This window comes from Micropterus dolomieu, linkage group LG20 (genome assembly GCF_021292245.1).
Source record: "Micropterus dolomieu isolate WLL.071019.BEF.003 ecotype Adirondacks linkage group LG20, ASM2129224v1, whole genome shotgun sequence".
Taxonomy (NCBI): Eukaryota; Metazoa; Chordata; class Actinopteri; order Centrarchiformes; family Centrarchidae; genus Micropterus; species Micropterus dolomieu.
Genome location: NC_060169.1, coordinates 21,737,870 through 21,758,734, shown reverse-complemented (window position 1 = coordinate 21,758,734; position 20,865 = coordinate 21,737,870). Strand labels below are relative to the sequence as shown.

At 40.7% G+C, this 20,865-nt stretch overlaps 1 protein-coding gene across 2 annotated transcripts in view; it reads left to right on the top strand.

Annotated features, from left to right (window-relative positions):
- kiaa1549lb (KIAA1549-like b) overlaps positions 1 to 20,865 on the top strand; it is a 70,573-nt gene that overhangs the window by 46,486 nt on the left and 3,222 nt on the right. For both annotated transcript variants that reach the window (XM_046033080.1, XM_046033079.1), the window contains 12 exons: positions 5,975 to 6,034; positions 6,716 to 6,867; positions 7,324 to 7,495; positions 8,055 to 8,218; positions 8,731 to 8,766; positions 10,320 to 10,510; positions 13,259 to 13,389; positions 14,209 to 14,333; positions 16,596 to 16,825; positions 18,046 to 18,178; positions 20,256 to 20,630; positions 20,716 to 20,810. In XM_046033080.1, coding sequence (XP_045889036.1) covers positions 5,975 to 6,034; positions 6,716 to 6,867; positions 7,324 to 7,495; positions 8,055 to 8,218; positions 8,731 to 8,766; positions 10,320 to 10,510; positions 13,259 to 13,389; positions 14,209 to 14,333; positions 16,596 to 16,825; positions 18,046 to 18,178; positions 20,256 to 20,630; positions 20,716 to 20,810 — 1,864 coding nt within the window. The remainder of the gene's footprint in view (positions 1 to 5,974; positions 6,035 to 6,715; positions 6,868 to 7,323; positions 7,496 to 8,054; positions 8,219 to 8,730; positions 8,767 to 10,319; positions 10,511 to 13,258; positions 13,390 to 14,208; positions 14,334 to 16,595; positions 16,826 to 18,045; positions 18,179 to 20,255; positions 20,631 to 20,715; positions 20,811 to 20,865) is intronic.

The following is a 20,865-nucleotide window of genomic DNA, read 5'->3' as shown; positions in this document are numbered from 1 at the left end:
AGATTTTTACATGTACATTCCTCCCACGGGCAGTTCAAAACCAGAATATCTCATAGATCTCCAATATGCTAGCTGGAGCTCACGTTTCTCACTGAACAACAGAAAGTAGGAAAGTGGTAGCTCTGTAAGAGGAAATGAAAGAGAAGAGGAGGCATTACAGCTGTTCATTTGTGTGTTTATTATAAAATTGGTTAAGACTACACTTCATCACTTCAAGCTACACTTTTAATTAAATTTTTTCTAAAAATTAGGCACTTTAATTTAGTTTACTTAAATTTAGAATTTATTATTTGAATAGTTATTATTTATTATCCTTCCAGTTTGATGTGAAAACTGACTGAAATATTATTTGATTTGACAGTCCGTTGTTGACTAAAAACATGTGTTGATACAACTATAGGTTATAGTACTGAATGATAACGCAAGTTCGTCGTTTTTATTTTCTGGACCTTTGCTTCGGGAAATTTTCTCTAACTGGACCTCTTTGAAATCTAATTGAATACCCCTGCTGTAGAATATATAGCAGCTGAATATCTTATAATACACATGGAATACAACTGTAACTATAAATCTGATGAAAAGAAACTAATTATTAATTTAACAGTTATTACACATTATATAACAGTTATTACACATTTTTACACATTTATATTACACATTACAAATCTATTGATATATTGGATGTCTGTGTAGCTACTTCGGGTTGGTCATTAGAAAGACCGTCCAAAGCATCACTTCTCTTCTGCTGCACAATGAGGCGAAAACGAAACCTAAGCCCTAGGAGGGATTGCACAATACTAAGATGGCGGCCTGCAGTTATTTTTACACACAAATAACAGCTGTTTTTGGACTGAAAACAGCGAAAACGGCTAAAGTGAGTCAGCGGTTGTAAATGTATATGTATAGTGGTGCGTTTGTTGTTATTATTATCCGGCTAATAGGTCTGTGATTTTGGTGATTTGAGTGATATGAGTTACAGAGCTGATCAGAGCTGTAGGATGAGATGAGAGATATCTGGATTGCAATAACTATAGCCATGTACAGTGTTCACATAGCGAATTACGTTGTGATATAAGTTTATTTAGATGTTTGTTGTTTGATGTGTGGATAAAAACGGTCGGTTTGAGTTGCTAGCTGAGCCTTCTAGCTTCACGGAGGTATGAGGCATGCATAGGGTGACAAAATACTAGGGTCAGACATGGAGTTCTTATTTGCATTTTGCGCGAAAATTTATCGTCCTCCCCTGTACCAGGTAAGTCCGGGCTTAATTAAACAAAACACACATTCTAAAATAAAACAGGAAACTAACAGAACACAAACCAAAACCATGACATGTTGTTGTTTCCGGAGCATAGTTTTTGCATTCACATGGACCGGACTATCTCTGAAAGTCTGCTGCTTTTACGATCACAGTTGGGTTTTTTTAATGATTGAGTCACTCACTTAAAGATAGTTGATGCAAAGACGCAACTAAGCCCATGCCTTTCATCTCAGCCTCCTTTGAGGGCACACAGCCTAGCACTCCATCTGTATTAGAGTTGTACTTGGAGCAAAACAAATGTAGAGTGACAGGGAATCAGCAGGAACCTAAAGAGCAATCTTAGTAGATTACCAGTGTGCAGCCTGTTTCTATCTCCAGTGTAACTGGGGAATGATATGTAAACTGCTCAGCAGAGGGAGATGCAGAACTCTGGGATATAAAGATGCTACTTTATTGATCTCTGAAGGAGAGATTAACTCTTGCTTGACCTCATTCACAGTAAATTCAGAATATAGGTTAAGCAAAAGAACTGGGCACCTGCAGCCGATAAAGGGATTTAAGCTTCTTTTACTCACCATCTTTTTGTGTTGTTAGTGTAAACAAAAGCCACGGGACATTCACAATGTAGAGTGTTTCACGCAGGAGCCTTTTACCCGCTATTGTTCTAAAGCAATATAATCTGACATGTTCCATCATGCTCCATACTGTGCCTGAACGCATTCTGTGTAGACATTGACAGAGGACTGAACTGCAGCTCTGCTAACATGCTGCTCAAACTACACCTCCTGTGTAGAGTGTTACAGGTTATATGTGCAAATGGGGCCTCAGTTTCTTGCATAATGTAATCCTGTGTAACCAGACCTCTGTCTTACCAAGCTTAATTAGGCCTAGAAAGACACTTTGCGTCAAGGAGACTTCTTCCAATCGAAGTGGCAGCCAATAGATTGACTGTGGATTTGAAGACGCCCACACCTGGAAATAGAACCTCTGGATAGGTTTCTGTTCATGCTTAATTTTATTGTTTTCTATCCAGCTGCAGTGCTTGAATTCCTCCAGTCAGTTTGATAAGACCAAGCTTTGGCTATGCATGCTCAGGATAGCAGCAAAGGTGATGCTTGAAACAGGAATAAAGCCAGGGGCTTCACTTTACCATTTAGCTAAGCCCAGTCTTGGAAGCACTTTTTTAAACTTTTCTGTTTTACTTTGCTGAGCCCACCGGGTTAATGGGCTATTCTCTAACCTACTAACCAACTCAAAGGTTTGACATTTGACCTTAGCTCATGATGAACAACTTACAAACACGTTAAGGTTAAGTACATTAATTTCCGTGTATCTGTAACACCCTGTGACCTGAGATAAATGGATGTCCCGGCCACTGACAAGAACATAGAGTAGACTTTATGCCTGGCCTCCATTAAACACCTCCTGCTGTGGCTTGTTCTTTGGTCTAGATGTGATGTATTAACAGGTGACTGCTGACCAGCAGAACCAAATCGCTAGTAAAAATGCCATGTCACATTTTATTTCCCTACTTTACAAGCTGTTGTGGACAGCCCAATACACAGTTAACAATCACTCAGCTTGCAGTGCATTATGCTGAGGGCCACAGAAGATACAGATATAAGATATAATGTTTGAAGGTTGTTTACTCCAAATTGGGGAAAAGAAGGTTCTATTTCTCAACCATATTTACAGGAGCCTTTGGTGTGATTGTGGCTAAACCAAAACCAAAAAAAAACTGGGATTGCATCCCTTAAATCTAGTCTTCAAAGGATGCACCTCCTGCATTGGGATGCAACGTCAATGTTACTGAGGGCAGATAGAAGTTTTGGTTTACACACTGTTTAAATCACGATGAATAGGATTTCTGCTAGCAAGCATTAAATTAAAACTCACTTTGTGTTGGGACTGAATTAAGTTATAAAATGAAGTTACGCACTGAAAGGAATATTGAGTTGGGAAGCAGAGAAAGAGAAGAAGGCAGCTAGATGCAAAGACGGGACTCTAAGGGCGCATAAACTCACAGAACAGGTGAGACGGGAGTAAAAGAAAGAAGGTGTGTGACTGTGACTTCGCTGTTTGTTTTGTAACCTCGCCATTAGTGATATTACGCTGTTCACAGGAGGTATGAGCATATGTTGGCAGCGGCTGCCTTCTCACTTCAAAGCCAATTATCGCAGTAAATAATTAACAGTGGGGGATTCTCATACCACCTTGGGCTCTGCTCTGACAGAAAAGGCCACTCCGAAGTGCCTGTTTGTAGCACAGAGTTCTCCTTTGTTCCTGTGGTGCTTTGGTAGGCTGGACAGCTGCATTCAGCTATTTTATCCCCCCTCTGCTCTTCAGCAGTCTCTCTCAAGTGGAATATGATTGGAGCTGCTTGTAAAATGTCTCTTTTTAGACTAGGGCTGCACATTTAATCGAAATAAAATAAAATCGCAACATGGCCAAGTGCAACATCCAAATCGCAGAAGCGAGATGTTTGGTACAGACTCCAACAAATGTCACATCATCATGGCTTTAATAGTTTTTTGAGAGGAAATGAAGATTGCTTTTGGGACCTCACTTTATGGAAACAAAGAAGAGGCCTGCATGTAGGCCAGAAGCCTTAACAAAGTGGTCTGCATGTGACCAAAAAAGCCTGTAACAAAGAACAGTGCCAACATGTCCGCAAATTCACACCTGTGTGTGTGTGTGACTTTTAAGTATTAGCCAAGCCCTCATGGAAGCGTAAGAATCCCAACCATGCCGTCACTGAACACATAAGAGGAACACACCGGTCTCCTCCTGCCTATTCCATTGCTGGCTTAAGCAGCTACATGAGGTGTCTTACTTTTAAAGTTGAACTTTATTCTCCTAAGTAGAGATCTAACTCGCCAGTCGAGAGTAGACAGTTTTCTTTGTTTCCTTTTGCTTTGTGTTTTTCCGAACACATTTTTGGGACGCCAAAGAAGGCCGTTATACATAACATATCAGTCTTGTTCCTGCAGAAAAAGATATGGCTTACACCATTCTTACAGAGTGGAGGATAACCGCTGAAACCCCAACCTCCTGAACCACTAACGTTGGTGTGCAGCTCCAAAGAATCAGCTCGTTTAATTTTGTACTGACCGTTATTTATGTTATTCCTAATATTGAGTTTGCAGCCAAAAACTGCGCTTTATCAAGACTAAATTCCAGAAACCCTACGGCTGAATGAAAGTTTGTGCCTGGTACCTGTGGGATAAAGTGTTATTTACTGCGTTTTACCCCAGATATTAGGATTTATGTTTTTGCCTATGTTAGCACCTGCTGCTGGGTCAGTCAATAGCCATACTTTATCAGGTCTGAATGCAAGTTCACTGCTAGGTACTGTGTGGTAAAGTGTTAGATACATTGTATCTAACTGCAGCAACCAGGAACTTGTATACCTTGCTATATGTGCATTTTCTCCTTTCTTTGTCTTCCTACTAACACATCCATACCGTACTACACGTCCTACGCGTATCCACCTACACACACATCTGGAACTCGCAACGTGTAGCGCATCACACCATCTTGGGGAGGTTAGACAGAGTTTGTCCTCCATTTTGGTTCCTAGCCCTTTGCTCAAGCTTCGTGGGCCAGCCTGCCATTTTGGATCATCATTAATTGATGAGTCACCCACGTGGTCTTGTCCACCATTGTCTTCACTCTTCAACACTCCACTGTCCCACAATCTCACAAACACACACACACACACACACACACATACATCTATACCTGCATTCACATGCTTCCATATGTTGCAGCCCTGTTTTAGACCATAACAATAATTGAAAACGATAACCCAAGTGCTTATGTAAAATATGAAATATTGTATTAATAATAGCTTTCTTGGAATTACTTATAAATGCTCTTCGGTTTGTGTCTCCCACAATAGCAGAAGATCATGTGTAACCTCCTTCCCATTTAATATGCCACGTGATTCAAACTTATTGGCAATGTTGGACTGGTTTTGCTGACAGTCCTGCAGCCCTATCCATTAACAATGCCAAAAGCCCTTACTGTTCCTCTCAACCTGCTCCCCACCCCACCTCTCTCCCCTCTCCTGTCATGACTGAGTGTACATTTCTGTAGCGAGTCTGCTTTCACAGGCCACTGATACAGCATTCCCCCAAATACTGCACCAGCCTCCAGCACAAGAGCTTAATCAGGCAGGAAATAGATGTAAAAGAACACAGAGACAGCCAAAGCGCAGGCAGCTGAAAGCTCTCCTTGCTTCTGTATTTGTCTGACATGCGGTGATAGTGAGGCTTTAAACTGAGATTTCAACCAAACAAAATGCACCAAGTTATATGCTGTTCCCCTTCTTCAAAAGAAGTTTCAGAGGTTTTTATGCATTTGGCCCAGTTTTATAAGCACTGGTTACAAGTAACAAATGTCTGGCTAGCCACTTGTTGCAATGATGACAGCTGTATAGTTTTTTGTGTGTGCATTTTTTGAGTTTAATAGACTGATTGTGCTTTTTTTGTTTGATGTTATTTTGTTACTGTTATACTGTTATACGATGTTCTTTTTTGCTACAGTAAAAATCTAATGATTACATTTGAAAATTTAATGAAAAATCCTCCATTAAAAATAGTATTGTGAAGATTAAAGAGTAAATTTTAAGTTTTAATTCATTAAGATGAATGCTTGATTATTGCTGATACTGAGAGGGGGGGAATGATTATGTATTTCATGTCCTTGCAGCAATGGAGTACCACAATCTGAACACCTCCATTGCTACCAGAGACTTCTGGGTTATTACAGGTAGGGATATCATTGTTTCAATTTTTTTTTCACTAAATATAAAAAACAACAACTTTGTGTTTGTTGTTTAATGTTTCCCCTGTTGACTTTATGAATGGCTACATGTTGTGAGCAGCATGAATATATTTCATAGTGTTCAAGGGCACCCACACTGCTGTACTGTATAATGGATGGGCCTTTCACATCAGGCTGTACAGCTCTTAACCATGCACTTACTGCGATGAGAGGCTGAGTCAGTTCAAGGTCATCCAGTAGACGACGGAATTTACTCACACTGAACAAGATGTACAACCAGGATTATTGCTTTTTAACTGGTGATAAAGCAGAAGAGATTAAAGCGGCATTAAGTGATGTTTGACCACTAGGGGACAGAACAACTCCAAACCATGCTTCCAAGAAGCAAATCCCTGATTTGTTATTAGTTATGAAGTTGTTACGCCTAACAACAACTTGCAAATGTACATATCCATCAAACACAGAGCACCATGAGCTTCTCGTAAGGCCCTTACAGCCTGGGAATCATGCATAGGTCTAAGTGAAATCACATACTGTGTTTTTGTGTCACTCAAACATTTCTCATTTTGCCTCTATCTCTCCTTTCTTCTCTCTTTCCTCGCCAACAATTTATTCTCTGTCTGAACCATCTGGCCTTCCTTTTTTCTTTCGTTCTACATTTTGCAGTGATCCAGGATGTGGATAACGCCAGCCTGGAGGGACAGTACCAAAGCTTTGCCAGTCTAATGGAGCAAAGGCTGGCTGAGCTGTTTGTGTTGGCAGGCCAGCAGGGTACTCGTTTCAGACGAGCCACTGCTGTAGGCAGCTACACTGTCCAGGTAAGAAACTGGCATGGCAGCCCACAGGGAGTTCCACGTCTGACTATCTCTGGAAGAACAAACAGTCTGCGGTGCACAGGGTTAAATAGTGACAGCAGCAAATCGTTTTTGTCTGTCTAATGAAAACATTATTCCAACAGTTTTGTTGGCTTATTTCTTATATTATTTTTTAGGAGATTCACACTTTTGCATGATTACTCGTGGTCAGGCCTTTATAATTAGGGAGCTTCTCAGCTCATCATCTGCTAATTGCTCATCAAAACAAGCCAGGGGTTGAATGTTTTACTAAACAAATACTCTGTTCTGTCCATGTGTTTTTTTACTCTCATGAGACTGCATGGTTTTATTTTTGGAATGTAAGCCGCAACCCAGCCATGACCTGGCAGCAGTAACAGCTGATATCGAGTGTACTGTAGTTCAAGGAAACATGTGCCATCCCTTTTCTTTTTCAATCAGATGGTGAGCATCCGTAGGGTGTCAGGGTCAAAGAATCCAGCAGAGATGACCTACTATGTCCAGCACAATGGCATTCCTTTATCGGGCACGTCAGCTGCCAAGGTACTGAACACAGTGGATTCTCAGACCATGGCGCTCACCCTGGGCTACTTTGTCCAGCTGCAAGCAGAACGTAAGCACAGCATCCTTCTAGCATTTGACAAGTAGGCAAATAGACAGAATCACTAACAGACAGGCATGCAAACCAAAACACATGACTCATGCTGAGTTAAGAAATATGAGCTGGTGCTGGGATGAGGGGGGTAGAAGAAAAGGTTGAGGAAGCTCTTTGCTCTCTAATCTCTCTGAAATGCTCCCGGCATGACATTGTTTGTTTGGGCTGCAGTGCTGCTCACTGCTAAGAGAAAGGGAGAAGGGGGGAGAGGGCGAGACAGAGCTGGTCAGGGGAGAGGGAGAGAGAGAGGGCCCAAGAGAGCAAGAGAGAGAGAGAGCATGCTGTATTCTCTTACAGATTGTTGCCTGCAATAGCTGAATCAGGCGCACTGTATATCAGGTTGAGCTGTCACTTAGCGTGGGTGTGACTGATGCTTCTGCATGTTTCAGCAAGAAAAATAGTAGGCTGTGTGTTATACTTCAGATCAACCAAACAATGAACTGTTATCATGTAGTGTTTAGAGTCTAATGGGTGCCATGTAATGAAGCAATCATGGTGAAAAACTTTTTTTTTTCAGCTGTGGTCAAGAACCCACCTAATAACCTTTGGATAATCGCTGCAGTGTTGGCCCCCATCGCTGTAGTAACACTCATTATTATCATCATCACAGCTGTGCTGTGCAGGAAGAATAAAAATGACTTTAAAGCGGATGCCATCGGCAACCTCAATCCCCGAGCTAAGGTATCTGTCTTTCATTTTATGAATCTGTCTGTGTTGAAGCAGGCTATAGATTAGTATATAGTTTTGATAATCAATTCATTGTGCTAATCATTTTTAATGCTTCTGTGATCATTTGCTGCTTTTCTTGGATTATTGTAAACTGAATGTGTTTGGGTTTTGGACTTTTGGTCAGACAAAACAAGACATTTAAATATATCACCATGGGCTCTGGGAAATTAGAATGGGCATTTTTCACTAGTATCTGATATTTTATTAACAAAATGATTAATTGATAAAATAAGAAACATCAGCAGATGGATTGGTAATGAAAATAATCAGTAGCAGCAGCCCTAGAGTAGGTGTTTGTGACTGTGTGTATGCACGTGACAGAATTTTATGTTTCTTGTGTTGTATTCTGTATTGTCTGCGCAATACTATCTGTATTACCTGTGCTGTGTTAATACGTTGGTAAATCCTAGTCAGTCTTGAAACTTGAACACAACACAAACACACACATTTTCCCTTGTTTTCAGATGGCGTATCGGAGGGATGTGGGCTATTATCACCAGGTATCTGCCTTTCTCTTATTTCCTCTCATTACCGATCTGTGTTTTCATCTTCAGGGTTCAACTGAGACAACAGAGGGATTTGAATGGGATTCTGGGCAAACATCAGTTATGATATATTGAATAAATTCTGCTGCTCTGATGTAAACCAAGGATACAACAGCACTTTGGAGTGACAAACCTTTCACAATGACATTTTCTTGGATGAAAGGCTGGCATTGCCTGTTCTCCTTATAGTAGTCTGTAGATGGCAAATTTGAAAGAGTGAGCTTTACAGAGAATGGTTATTATGGAGATGGGGAGGAGGGTGGTGCCTGTACATGTGCTAATGCACTGTGTTTGTTTTGTGTAGAGATGACTGAAAACTTTTTCCATTATTGTTGCATTAAGGATGTAGCAATATCTTTACCTCCATGTCTGTTGCTTTTTCTGCTCTGTAATTCTTTTCACTGTTATATGTCAGTGTAGATAGGCTAAATGAAAACACTCAGCACATCCCACTGCTCGATTTATGGAATTTCATAAGAGAAAAGTAATAAAATCTTCTATATTAAACTGTAAAAATTCATTTCAGTGACACTTTCAGAGCAGTTATTATTACACAACATTTATGGTCCTGCAAAGTCTCATAATGTAAAAAAACACCAAAAAGCTCAGATCAGATGTAAAACATTATTGGGTTGCTTCTGACGAACCATCACATTCTAAGTATGGCATATAACCGGTTCTTTCTAGCAATGTGAAAACCAAGGAAAAACCCGAAAGAAGTGTCTGTAAGCCAAACACTTTGATCACATGCCCTTGTTAGAATTTACAGCAATAGCACCTAAAGTTGCATCTACAGTAGCACTTTTAGTTAGTGAGAAAACTTGATCCAAAGAAAATCTTCACTTTGTGTGTGTGTGTGTGTGTGTGTGTGTGTGTGTGCACGCGCTATAGGAAGAGAGCGGATGCATGTTCTTCAGAGAGAGGAGTATCACATCGATTTTGCACCATGGCTCGGAAGCATTGAGGCTGTCGTGTGTGTGACAATTTGCGATGAGAGAAGTCCTAAATATTTGAGGATACAATATGTGTCTCTCTTTTGGCCCCTACTTTCTCTATAACTATGTGGACATCCAGTCTTATGTAGACCACCATAAATACTCTTCCTCCTCCCTCTCATCCTCTAATGTGTTCTAATGTTTAACTACTATATTTCTGTGAAAGTCTGCAGATCTCATCTTGTCACCGCCCACTGCGAGTCATTTATTTGACAAGAATTTGGAAGAAGATGAAAAAGGGCCTCAGTTGAATCTGTGCTTATCTATTTAAAGACACAGCACCGCAGTAATCTTCCTTATCTGTTCCTTAAGTCCTCTGGACATCTCTTAAAAAGATACACGTTTGAGCTATTTTAAGATGTGTGTCTACATGACACTTCTGGTTGACTAATGTATATCTCTTTGTATCTCCAATCAATCACTTTTTTATGCCTACAGATATGTGAAAGCAAATCAATCTTACTTAAGCTGTCTCTTTTGTCAATCTCTATTTGCACTCAACCTGTCCATCAGCCGGTCCAGGGTTTCGACTATGCCAAGCAGCACCTGGGCCAACAGGGAGGGGATGAGGAGACCCTGCCTGTCAGTCAGGATACCTTAGTGATGTCTCTACAAATTCGGGACACACCACTTTCACTAGAAAAGGCCCTACAGCAAGACGGAACTGCCAACAAGAAAAGCCTCACCACCGACAAACACACAAGGTATCATTATACCTACACACACTTCCTCATACTGTTGTCTGTATCACAACAAAAAGTATTAGTAAAATATTTTCAGGAAAAAAAGACTGGAGATTGAAGAATACAGTACTGTTATAGTCAAATAAAATCTTTTATTTGAGTTTTACTATGATTGACTGGAAGTAGATGAAAAGATAACATATTTATATTCAGTATAACAGAGGATGTAAAGTATTTTACTTTGGAGATAAGATGGTGGTTGTTATTTATGACAATTATAATATCAGATTAAATTAAAGCAAGATATAAATCCCAGCAATGCGTGGGAGTTTATCAGGCTCAGCTAAGCTATAGGTTATCTTTGGTCAACTTTCATCAGTCTAAGTTAACAAGTTAGCCTTTTAAAAGGGAACATGTTGCTTCCTTAACCAGATGATAACCGTTGAATCGCTGAATCGTCTCTTTTTATTCAGAAATATTTTAAGTTTTCTCCTTCAATTGAGACTGAACACAAGCCTCCTCCCAAAGGGTGTTACATTAGCTTACAGTATGCGTGCGTTATCTCAAGATCTGCAACACTGCTCTGCCAGAAAGCTCCTGGGCTGCATAGAGAGAGGCAGGACGATAAAACACAAAGATCCCTCCAGCCTTATTGTCTGTTCTCATTCTGCCCAGTTGCTGAATTATAGGTGGTCATTAACAGAGTTCTCTATATGGGCAGGTGAAATTGACCGTTTTCCTCATGTGACAGTCAGTAGCACTTTTTCAGAAATTAATTGCCATGTTAAATCATGCTAAATTATTTAATTGAGGAACGCAAAAGGGCGTAATTTTTCAAAGCCATGCAGGATAATGAGATCAAATGAAAAGTATGTGACAGAATAGGGAATCTATAGACTTCAGGTCCTGCACTAATGATTCTGGAGACTCCTGAGGCAGCTAAAGTTTTTCATTTCTTAATTATCAAACTATTGGTCTTACAGGTTCCTATCTTTTTGTGACATCAAGTCTATATATGCTATTATTCCGGGACATTTTACATAGGAACGTCATAAATGAAAATGATTAGAAAGAGATTAGATATATTGTGAAATAGTAGTACATTTTTCAAAGATTAGCTTGAGTCTGGTTATCATTTACTAGCTGCAAAACCACATCTCACAAGCTCAGTTTTCATTGTGAATATGTGGAACATATCCAATGAGAATGTATAGAAGACCAACGGATTCTCGTCATATCAATCAGTGAACTATGCTGAGTGTCAAAACACCTGAACCAAGTGAACAGTTTACAAAAATTATGTGCATTGAGTATTTTTAGCCTCAGTTTTACTTAAAATGAATTTTAGTGAAGAGTAGTTTGGAGAATTTAGGAAAATCTATGGAACAGTAACTGTGTTTTCCCAGTTTACAATAGTAGATATACATTTAGCTTAGAATATGGAGAAAACATCACAGCTATTGGCTACTCTGCAACATATGCTATAGCTAGAGGAAAAGCAACTATCCTGCAAGTGCAACACGATTTTAGCTCTACATCATGCCAAGACCACTGACAGACGAGCAAATGCATTCGATCAGGTATAGGTACAAAGTTGATGTTGACTTCTTAATGAAGGTGAAATTGCCATTAACCTGTTGTGCAACCTGTTTGAAATAACATCTGTCCCAAAGTGCCTGCTAAACCCTGCCAGATTGAAGAGAAGAGAAATGTGTGGAATGACGCTGTGAGGTTAAATTTGTATAAGTTATGATTTAACTTGAAAAATATTGCTTCTTCCTCTCTGAAGTCATCCCTTCACTTGCAACAAGATCGCACAACTGTGATCCTCTAAACACCAACGCAGGATTAAATATACAACCCTCGCAAATAGCCAATGTGAACATATTCTGTACAGCTCAATGGATTATTACACATTACACGTCTTTGTTGAGCCTGTGACCGTTGCATGGAGCAGCCTCTCTGCAGCACTGCCTCAACAAGAGCAGGGAGTGCAGCCGCTGCTTCTCCGTCTCTCTTTGCTGTTATCATTTTTACCAGACAATTAGGGGATAGACCGTGGTGCTTTGATGTCACTTTCAGCCTCGTGGTCCTCTGAGCCGCCGCTTGATCAGCTCTAATTCCAACTACAGTGCAGCGTTTGAATCCAGTGAAACAAGAATTGGATATAGCAATTGTTTGTCCAGCTAATGGAAGAGCTAGTCTTGCTTCACTCTGGACATGATCACACACTGGTTTTGAGACGGACGTGACAGATATGCAGGAGAACGACTACAATGCATATGTAGCAGAGACACATGAACATGAAAATAATGCAGATACATGTACTAACAAACACACATACAATCATCACTTGACAGTCACCATGTGGCAAGATTTGATCATTATTAATATAAAATTTGAAACCTAACCAGCTGATGCCTCTTAGACTTTTGTGGTCTTTTTTGGTTTTGTGGCAGTTATGGTTCAATCAGCTGATTTTTCTGGCTTTCTCTACCATTTCACCGACTATTCAGACCCAAAGGACTTGTTCTACTGATATTCTTCAAAACCAGGCAGTGTGTAATGATGGTTTTAATAATGAACACTCATGTTTACATTCTGCAAAAAAAAAACAGTAACAATAATAAAACATTGTGTTTTCTGGACTGAAGCTTGGGGGATGCAGAGAGGAAGGTGAGGTTGTTAAAGAGAGGGATGACATAACCTGGCTGCGAGCCCAGCTTCCGGAGAGCTCACCGCCTTTCCTGTTGCTATGGTTACTTGCAGCAAGTTGCCGAGCGAGGACGGTTCCGTCATCAGCAACGAATCAGAGAAGCTGAATTCCGGCAGGGGCTTGACAGTGCTGAAAGTCACAGCACAGCAGAAACTGACAAAGGAGGAGATGCGCAGGAGGGATGGTGAGAGTCACACTCTGATGCAAATACAAACTATTTATTCTACAGCTTCTTTGCAGACAAGGTCAGGTGTATCACAAATGCAAAATATCTTTTCCCATTCTCAGGGAATGTGGCACTGCAGCTTTTTTTTATGCCAGAAAGGTAGCCACTTGGCAGTAAGCAGAGATGGACCTGATGAATATGCATGAGACAGACACTCTGCTGACATGATACAGTATGTCAGACTAGTGGATGCTGTGACACAGTGGCAGAAACACATACTCACTAATGCAAAAATGCAGAAAGACCAATGAAGTCTTGACTTGTGTTAAAAAAAATCCACTCAGATGTTGAACTATTCGCTGTTCTATTCTTGTCCACAGAAGCTAAATGATCAACATGTGGTGGGTGTGAGTTAAATTAATCAAATTCAAATACTCTGCTTGTAAATTGGAACGAGCTCGCTAGATTATGATTTTCTTAATGGGTGGATTTGAATAATTCATCAGCTGAGTTAAGGGAAACTAGAATTGAATCCAGTTTGTCTGATGTTGGATAAGGAATGAAAGTGCAAAGTCAGTTTCTTTCATCTATCACAGAGATGCACTGGCACAAGCTTTGAAGTCAACGCTATCTTTGTGATCTGTTGTCTCCGTCCACCACTTGATTTGCTGACAGCCGCAGAGAGACAAGGTGATGAGAGCGAGACAGAGAGGGGATGGGGGGGCAGACAGCGAGACAAAGAGGGAGTGTGACACTTTGCTCCCCTTTGACTGACAATGTAATGATTAGAGGTATTTGTATTCTCTTTTGTGAGTGAACTCCCTCTCTGTTCTTCAGATCCATATGACACCTCCTCTGGCTCCCTGCAGCTTATTTCCATAAAGCCCATGGCGGCTCAGCCCAACTACTCACACCCGGCTTCCACTGACCGCAGCCAGGACTCTGCCATCGTCAACGGAGAGGTGATGCATGTGCGCACATCCATTTAGAGAGATGCACAGACTTACATGCATATATATACTCGCAAGCCACTTTATTAGGTAGACCTTGTACCAGGTTGGACTCCCTTTTGCTTTTCAGGACTGTCTTAATTCTTTGCAGCATACTTTCAACAAGGTGTTGGAAATGCTATCATATCAATATGCACTTTGGTCCATATTGACATGATAGCATCACGCAGTTGCTGCAGATTTGTTGGCTGCACATCCATAATGCAATTCTCTAGTTCCACCACATCCCAAAGGTGCTTCATTGGAGTGAGATCTGGTGACTGTGGAGGCCACTGTAGTACAGTGAACTCACTGTCATGTTCAAGAAACCAGTTGGAGATGATTTGAGCTTTGTGACATGGTGCATTATCCTGCTAGAATTAGTCATCAAAAAATGGGTACACAGTGGTCATAAAGGGATGGACATGGTCAACAACAATACTCAGGTAGGCTGTCATGTGTAAACAATGCTCAGTTGGTACTAAGGGGCCCAAAGTGTGCTAAGAAAGTATCCCCCACACCATTACACCACCACCGCCAGCCTGAACCATTGATACAAGGCAGGATGGATCCATGCTTTCATGTTGTTTACACCAAATTCTGACCCTACCATCTGACTGTTGCAGCTGAAATCGAGACTCATCAGATCAGGCAACGTTTTTCCAATCTTCTATTGTCCAGTTTTGGTGAGCCTGTGCGAATTGTAGCCTCAGTTTCCTGTTCTTAGCTGACAGGAGCGATACCCGTTGTGGTCTTCTGCTTCAAGGTTCAATGTCTTGTGTGTTCAGAGATGGTATTCTGCATACCTTGGTTGTAACGAGTGGTTATTTGAGTTCCTATTGTCTTTATAAAGCTGATTCTGATTCTGTCATCTTGAACCAGTCTGCCTGTTCTGACATCAACAAGGCATTTTCTTCCACACAACTGCTGCTCACTGGATATTTTCTCTTTTTCAGACCATTCTTTGTAAACCCTAGAGATAGTTGTGCGTGAAAATCCCAGTAGATCAGCAGTTTCTGAAATACTCCATAGACCAGTCCTTCTGGCACCAACAACCATGTCACGTTCAAAGTCACTTAAATCCCCTTTCGTCCCCATTCTAATGCCGGTTGGAACTTTGACAATTTGTCTTGACCACGTCTACATGGCTAAATGCATTGAGCCATGTGATTGGCTGATTAGCTATTGTTGTTAACAAGCAATTAAACAGCTGTACCTACTAAAGTGGCCAGTGAGTGTATATACACAACCCTAGATATGTACACATTAACACAGATACAAAAATGTATAAATGCCCTGAAAACCAATTTAAGTTTGTTAGAGCTGTTTTGGTTATGAGTAATGTCTTTATTTGTGTTTTTTGCTTGAAAAAAGTCATATATTTCTGTGCAGCAAACACAGTTAAGCAGCATTTGTAATGACAGGTGTGGAGTAGTTTGCTTATGACAGAACTGAATCAAATCTGATTTAACCAGAAGGAAACAGTCCTGATGAAGCAGATGAGCTGACATTTTCAGTGTTAAACACTTAATAAATAATAACTAAAGAGGGTTTTTCCCCCACTGCTTATCTAAACTTGAATATTTAATGTCACAGGGAAATACTTCTTGAGCTTTAAAAGATGGCCCACTCTGACATAAATGTGAAATAATCATGGAAGAAAATGTACAGTCCTTGTAGATGAGTAGATTTGGCATTGTAGATTTCACCTGATAAAGCTCTAACATCAGATGACCACATAAGATTACATCAGGTGTTAAAAAAGTAGGGTTTAAAGCTCGAAAGGGGCATTTTATAATCACAAACATATTCCTGACGTTTCTCTATTTTAATATATATTATGAGCTGTTCCCCATAAAATTATAAAATTATATAATACATCCAGTAAACTGATCAGGAGTTCAACAACTGGAAACAACAGGTTGAATAACACGATGCACAACACTTTTGAATTTTTTCATTCTTTATTTTCATTATTTTGTCATCTCTTTTTGAAGCGATATAATAAACATGGAAAATAATGAATATGTTCTGAATCTTTCTGACTGTGATGATTGCATAAGAGTTTTATTTTCAGAGCTTCTTATTCTCATGAACCCTCTGATCTTTCATCCCCACATGCCTTTTAAGACAAAGCAGAATCTTACCACATACAGCAAGAAGAACCTTGCGCCTGCTTTCATTCTCATCTCCCCATGTTTCTTGTTTGCGTCCTGCACTCTTTCCTCTCTGCAGGTGAACTTGGCTCTGAAGCAGAAGTCAGACATTGAGCACTACAGGAACAAGCTGAGGCTGAAGGCAAAGAGGAAGGGCTATTATGACTTTCCCTCCACTGATGGCAGCAGCAGCGGTCGAGCTCTGCCGCAGAGACAGCGGCACGGCAATGAGAGGGCAGCCGGTGAGCATGGCAGACCACTGGAGCCTGATGATGAGCGAGGTTCCACTTATGTCAAGTCTCACAGGAGGTGAGGGGAGAGTGGAATAGCAAGTGGAACCTGGGTTTGGCTGAGTGTAAACAGAAAAGAAAAGCCATGCTTACATAAGGGTGTGAGGATACAATTCGAGCAGTCAAAAAGTGCTGCATGTGACGTGGCATTTCATACTGGTTGATTAGGCTTCTAAACATGCCCTTTTATACATCCTTGCTGACCTCTGCCTTACATAATTAGGAAGACTGTCTCCTCTAATGTTGTTGTTATCCTGTCTTTGTAGGCAGTGACAGACCCATCAGGCCTGTCTGATTAGTTTGATCCAAGTCCTGAGCTTCCATAAAGGAGATAAGAGGATTGGTGGGGTGTTGCACGGTCCACTATGCTGGTTCTGTCTTGCTTCTGCTTTACAGATGGACATAAATATGGACAGAGTCTTTGATTATTACAGACATTACACTAGCTGCCTTCAGAGCGGAAAGCAACATTTGAATTTTGGCTTGTGTGTTGACTTAGCAAATGGATGAATGGACTTGCTATTTTTATGTCCCACCACAGATAGCAAGATTAGATATTAAGCAGCTATTTGCTGTCAAAATAGGTGTGTGGCTGATATGATATGCATCTTGTCCTTTGTCATTTGTACATTGTTTTGTTTTACTACAAGCTTTCTTCAGTATTCAATTTTGCTATGCAGGATATCATCATACCTGGCAGATGCCACAACATATTATTATCTAAAGTTTAGATCATAAACTTTAATTATCATCATATCCTTATGATATATCCTAACATACTGTATCTATTTGGTCTGTATCTCAACTATTTCATCTCTTTTTGAAAGGAAATCAAATACAGTCGCAGGAAAAAGTATTTGAACCCTTTGGAATTACCTGGATTTCTGCAGGTCAGAGCTGAACAATGGTCAGGAGGAATTTGTATAATTGTTTGTGTCGTATTAGTGTAAGCAGACTGTGTTTGTCTATTGTTGTGACTTAAATGAAGATGAGATCACATTTTATGACCAATTTGTGCAGAAATCCAGGTAAATTCAAAGGGTTCACATACTTTTTCCTGCGACTGTACATCCCCCCCCACTGCGTTCTCCACCACCTCCACTTCCCACCCACCTTCCACTGCAAGCACTCTGAAAACAAGGCTGAAATTAAGAAAGCTGAACTGAAATTATTTTACTTCATAACAACTATACCCCAGGACTGATTTGTACTGAACCCACTCTTTACTCTAATTGGCAGGCACTCCCAGGTAGGGCAAACGGCCTATCGCAGCAGACAGAGTCTCAGCAGTCCCAGTCCGGGAGGAACAGAGATGGACCTGCTTGTTATGAGGGAGCGACCAAGGAGAGGCATTCGCAACAACGGATATGATGTGAGTCACGTGTCATCTCCTACTGACCCTGTCTCCAACAAGTTGCCATGTTTAACATTTTGAGAAAGTAGCACCTACTCTGACAGTGAGTGACAGAGCATCACTGTGTTGGTACTTTTAAAAATAATATTAGGTCATTTGCAGTAAACATGTAGAAGACTACTACATAAGTGAAGTATTAGCAATTGTAGATTTAACTTCTGAATCACATATACACTTTAAAATTTAAATTATTATATGTATTAATGATGCTATAGATGTACAATTTAAACACAAATATTTGTTCATTTAAGTGCTTGTTACCAGATGATAATTTTAACCAAATTAAACCTAGTGCCACTGTTTTCAATCTGGTAAGACAGATGAACTTGTCAGTGTTAAATCTGTGCCTTATTGCCCTATTTAAGACACAGCCACTGAGCTAGAAACCAGACATATTCTTCTCAGGTGTGGTTTCAAGTGTGCCACAGCAAGCTGAAGGAAGAGAAGTGGTTCATTCATAATTAAGAGTTAAGATTTATAAGGGCCTGTCGTTTTCATAAGTAATGCATCTCATGATGGCTGGTATATGGCTCGGCTCTTTTATTGTTCCATTATGGCTCTGTGTATGGCTCTTTCTGTCATGAATACTAGTATGTGAGCTCCCAACAGTAATCGAGCAGACAATACCTAAAAAGTGTTTTCATTCTAAGCTATCCTTCTGTAAAAAATATGAGCAGTGAAAGAAATATTTCACTGAACTGCTGTTGACCTGCCAGCCATTTTGACCAGTCACAGCAGGAAATACACCGGTGTCACTGGCTGTGATAATGTTGTGCTGCCTCACTGCCATTTTATTTTAAAAATAAATGTTATTATGTAAACCTGTGCTTTTCATACTATTGCCAAATGTCTGTTGTGAAAATAGCCTATTGTGCTAAATAAGGATTGTGGGGCAACAGGATGGTACCATGAAAAAATGCCACAGCTCTGAATTTGATAAATTTGAGATATAATGTTATAGAAGACTTTTGACAAGATCTACAAACTGAGATTTTCTGTTTAGTAGTTCCCTGATTCTGGCCTCCCATTGCCATGACTCTTAGTCACTTTGTACTTGCTGTGGCTAAATCTTGTATAGCCAACTGTTCAGCTCCGTTTGTAACATGGCACAATAGCCAGTACAAGCTACACTGCCCTTTTTCAGAACTCCCGGCCCTGTTGATTACAATGGGAATAGTGTAGCTGCAGGCCCCATCACTTTTCTTTGCCGTTCCATGTTGCACGGGGGGCTGATTTATGAGGTGCACCATGCTAGGTCTCCTGTGACTACCCTCTATTCGCCTAGGAAGTAGGGCAGCCTCAACTCATATATTCATTTATCATTGAATGTGAGGCCTGGATAGATGGAAACAGAGGCTGGGAGAGGAAGAAAGAGGGAAAGGAGGGTGGACTGAGGGGTGAGTGAGCAGGTTAGTAATATATAGTAATAAAAAGGGGAGACATGATGATGGTTATACAGTATTGTAAGTATTGTATATAGTGGAGGTAAGAGAAGAGTAAAAGAGATTTAAGTGTATAAGTATAGTATAAGTGCAGAAAAGTGCAGGTTAACACTCATTGAAACAAACTGTCTGGTTCTGCTGCTGCACTTACTGTGACCAGCAGTTACACAGCTGGATCAAAATTTTCCAGCTGATTTGTCTCAGAAACTCTCAGTAACATTTTATAGTCTCTTCTAGCTCAGCCAGCACCTTGTCAGTAACCCACTGAGAGAATGACAGGAGATTTGCTAGCTATCTCATGTTGTAAGTGTTAATGTCCCACTAACTCAATAAGGAGAGTTATTTAATTTTGTAATATTTAATCCAGATGTAAATCAGAACATGCCTCACTCGGTAAAATTGTGCCCAAGTGTCATATCCTTTTATTCTTGTATGTATGACAGGTGTTTTTTGTAACAGTGTTTGGATATGAATCAGATCCCATTCTGTTATATATTAGCATACACTATTTCTATATATTAGCAATGTCAAAAAAAAGTGTGGAGATGTATGTTGCTAATTCATTGTGGTGTATCTCTTTGTATATGTTTTAGACTGAACCTGAGTTGATCGAAGAGACGAATGTTGACCGTCTAATGGGGCCGCGGGGATACATGTATGGCCGGGGCTTGAAAGGCCACTCAGAGACATCTACTCTGAGCTCTCAGCCGTCCATTGACGAAGTGCGACAGCAGATGCACCTGCTGCTGGAGGAGGCATTCAGCCTGGCTTCAGGGGGGCAGTCCACATCCGGAAGGCACTCCCATCACCACCACGCATCTCCTGACCACTACAGCCCTGCACCGCCTCCCCTCCCCTACGCAGACGTGGTGACCAGCGCTCCAGGTACAATGAGCTGTGGACGGAGAGGCTTGCAGTGGGTACCATCTTATGGCACAGACGTATATCAATGCAGCCTGCCCAAACCAGTAAGTGTGATGATGAAATTTGCCCTCTCTTAAGAACTGTGTTAGAGTTTATGTAACCTTAAATGCCTTCCACTATCTTTTTAAGGCCTTTCACTTCACCCAGCTCCCTGAGATGGCCATGGGTTCTCCTCCACCTTTACCACCTCGCACTGGACCTCCTCCTGGGACCTCCTTAAGACGGTAAAAAAAAGTCTTTCACACACACATAGACAGATGCAGGCAGACACAGGCATAC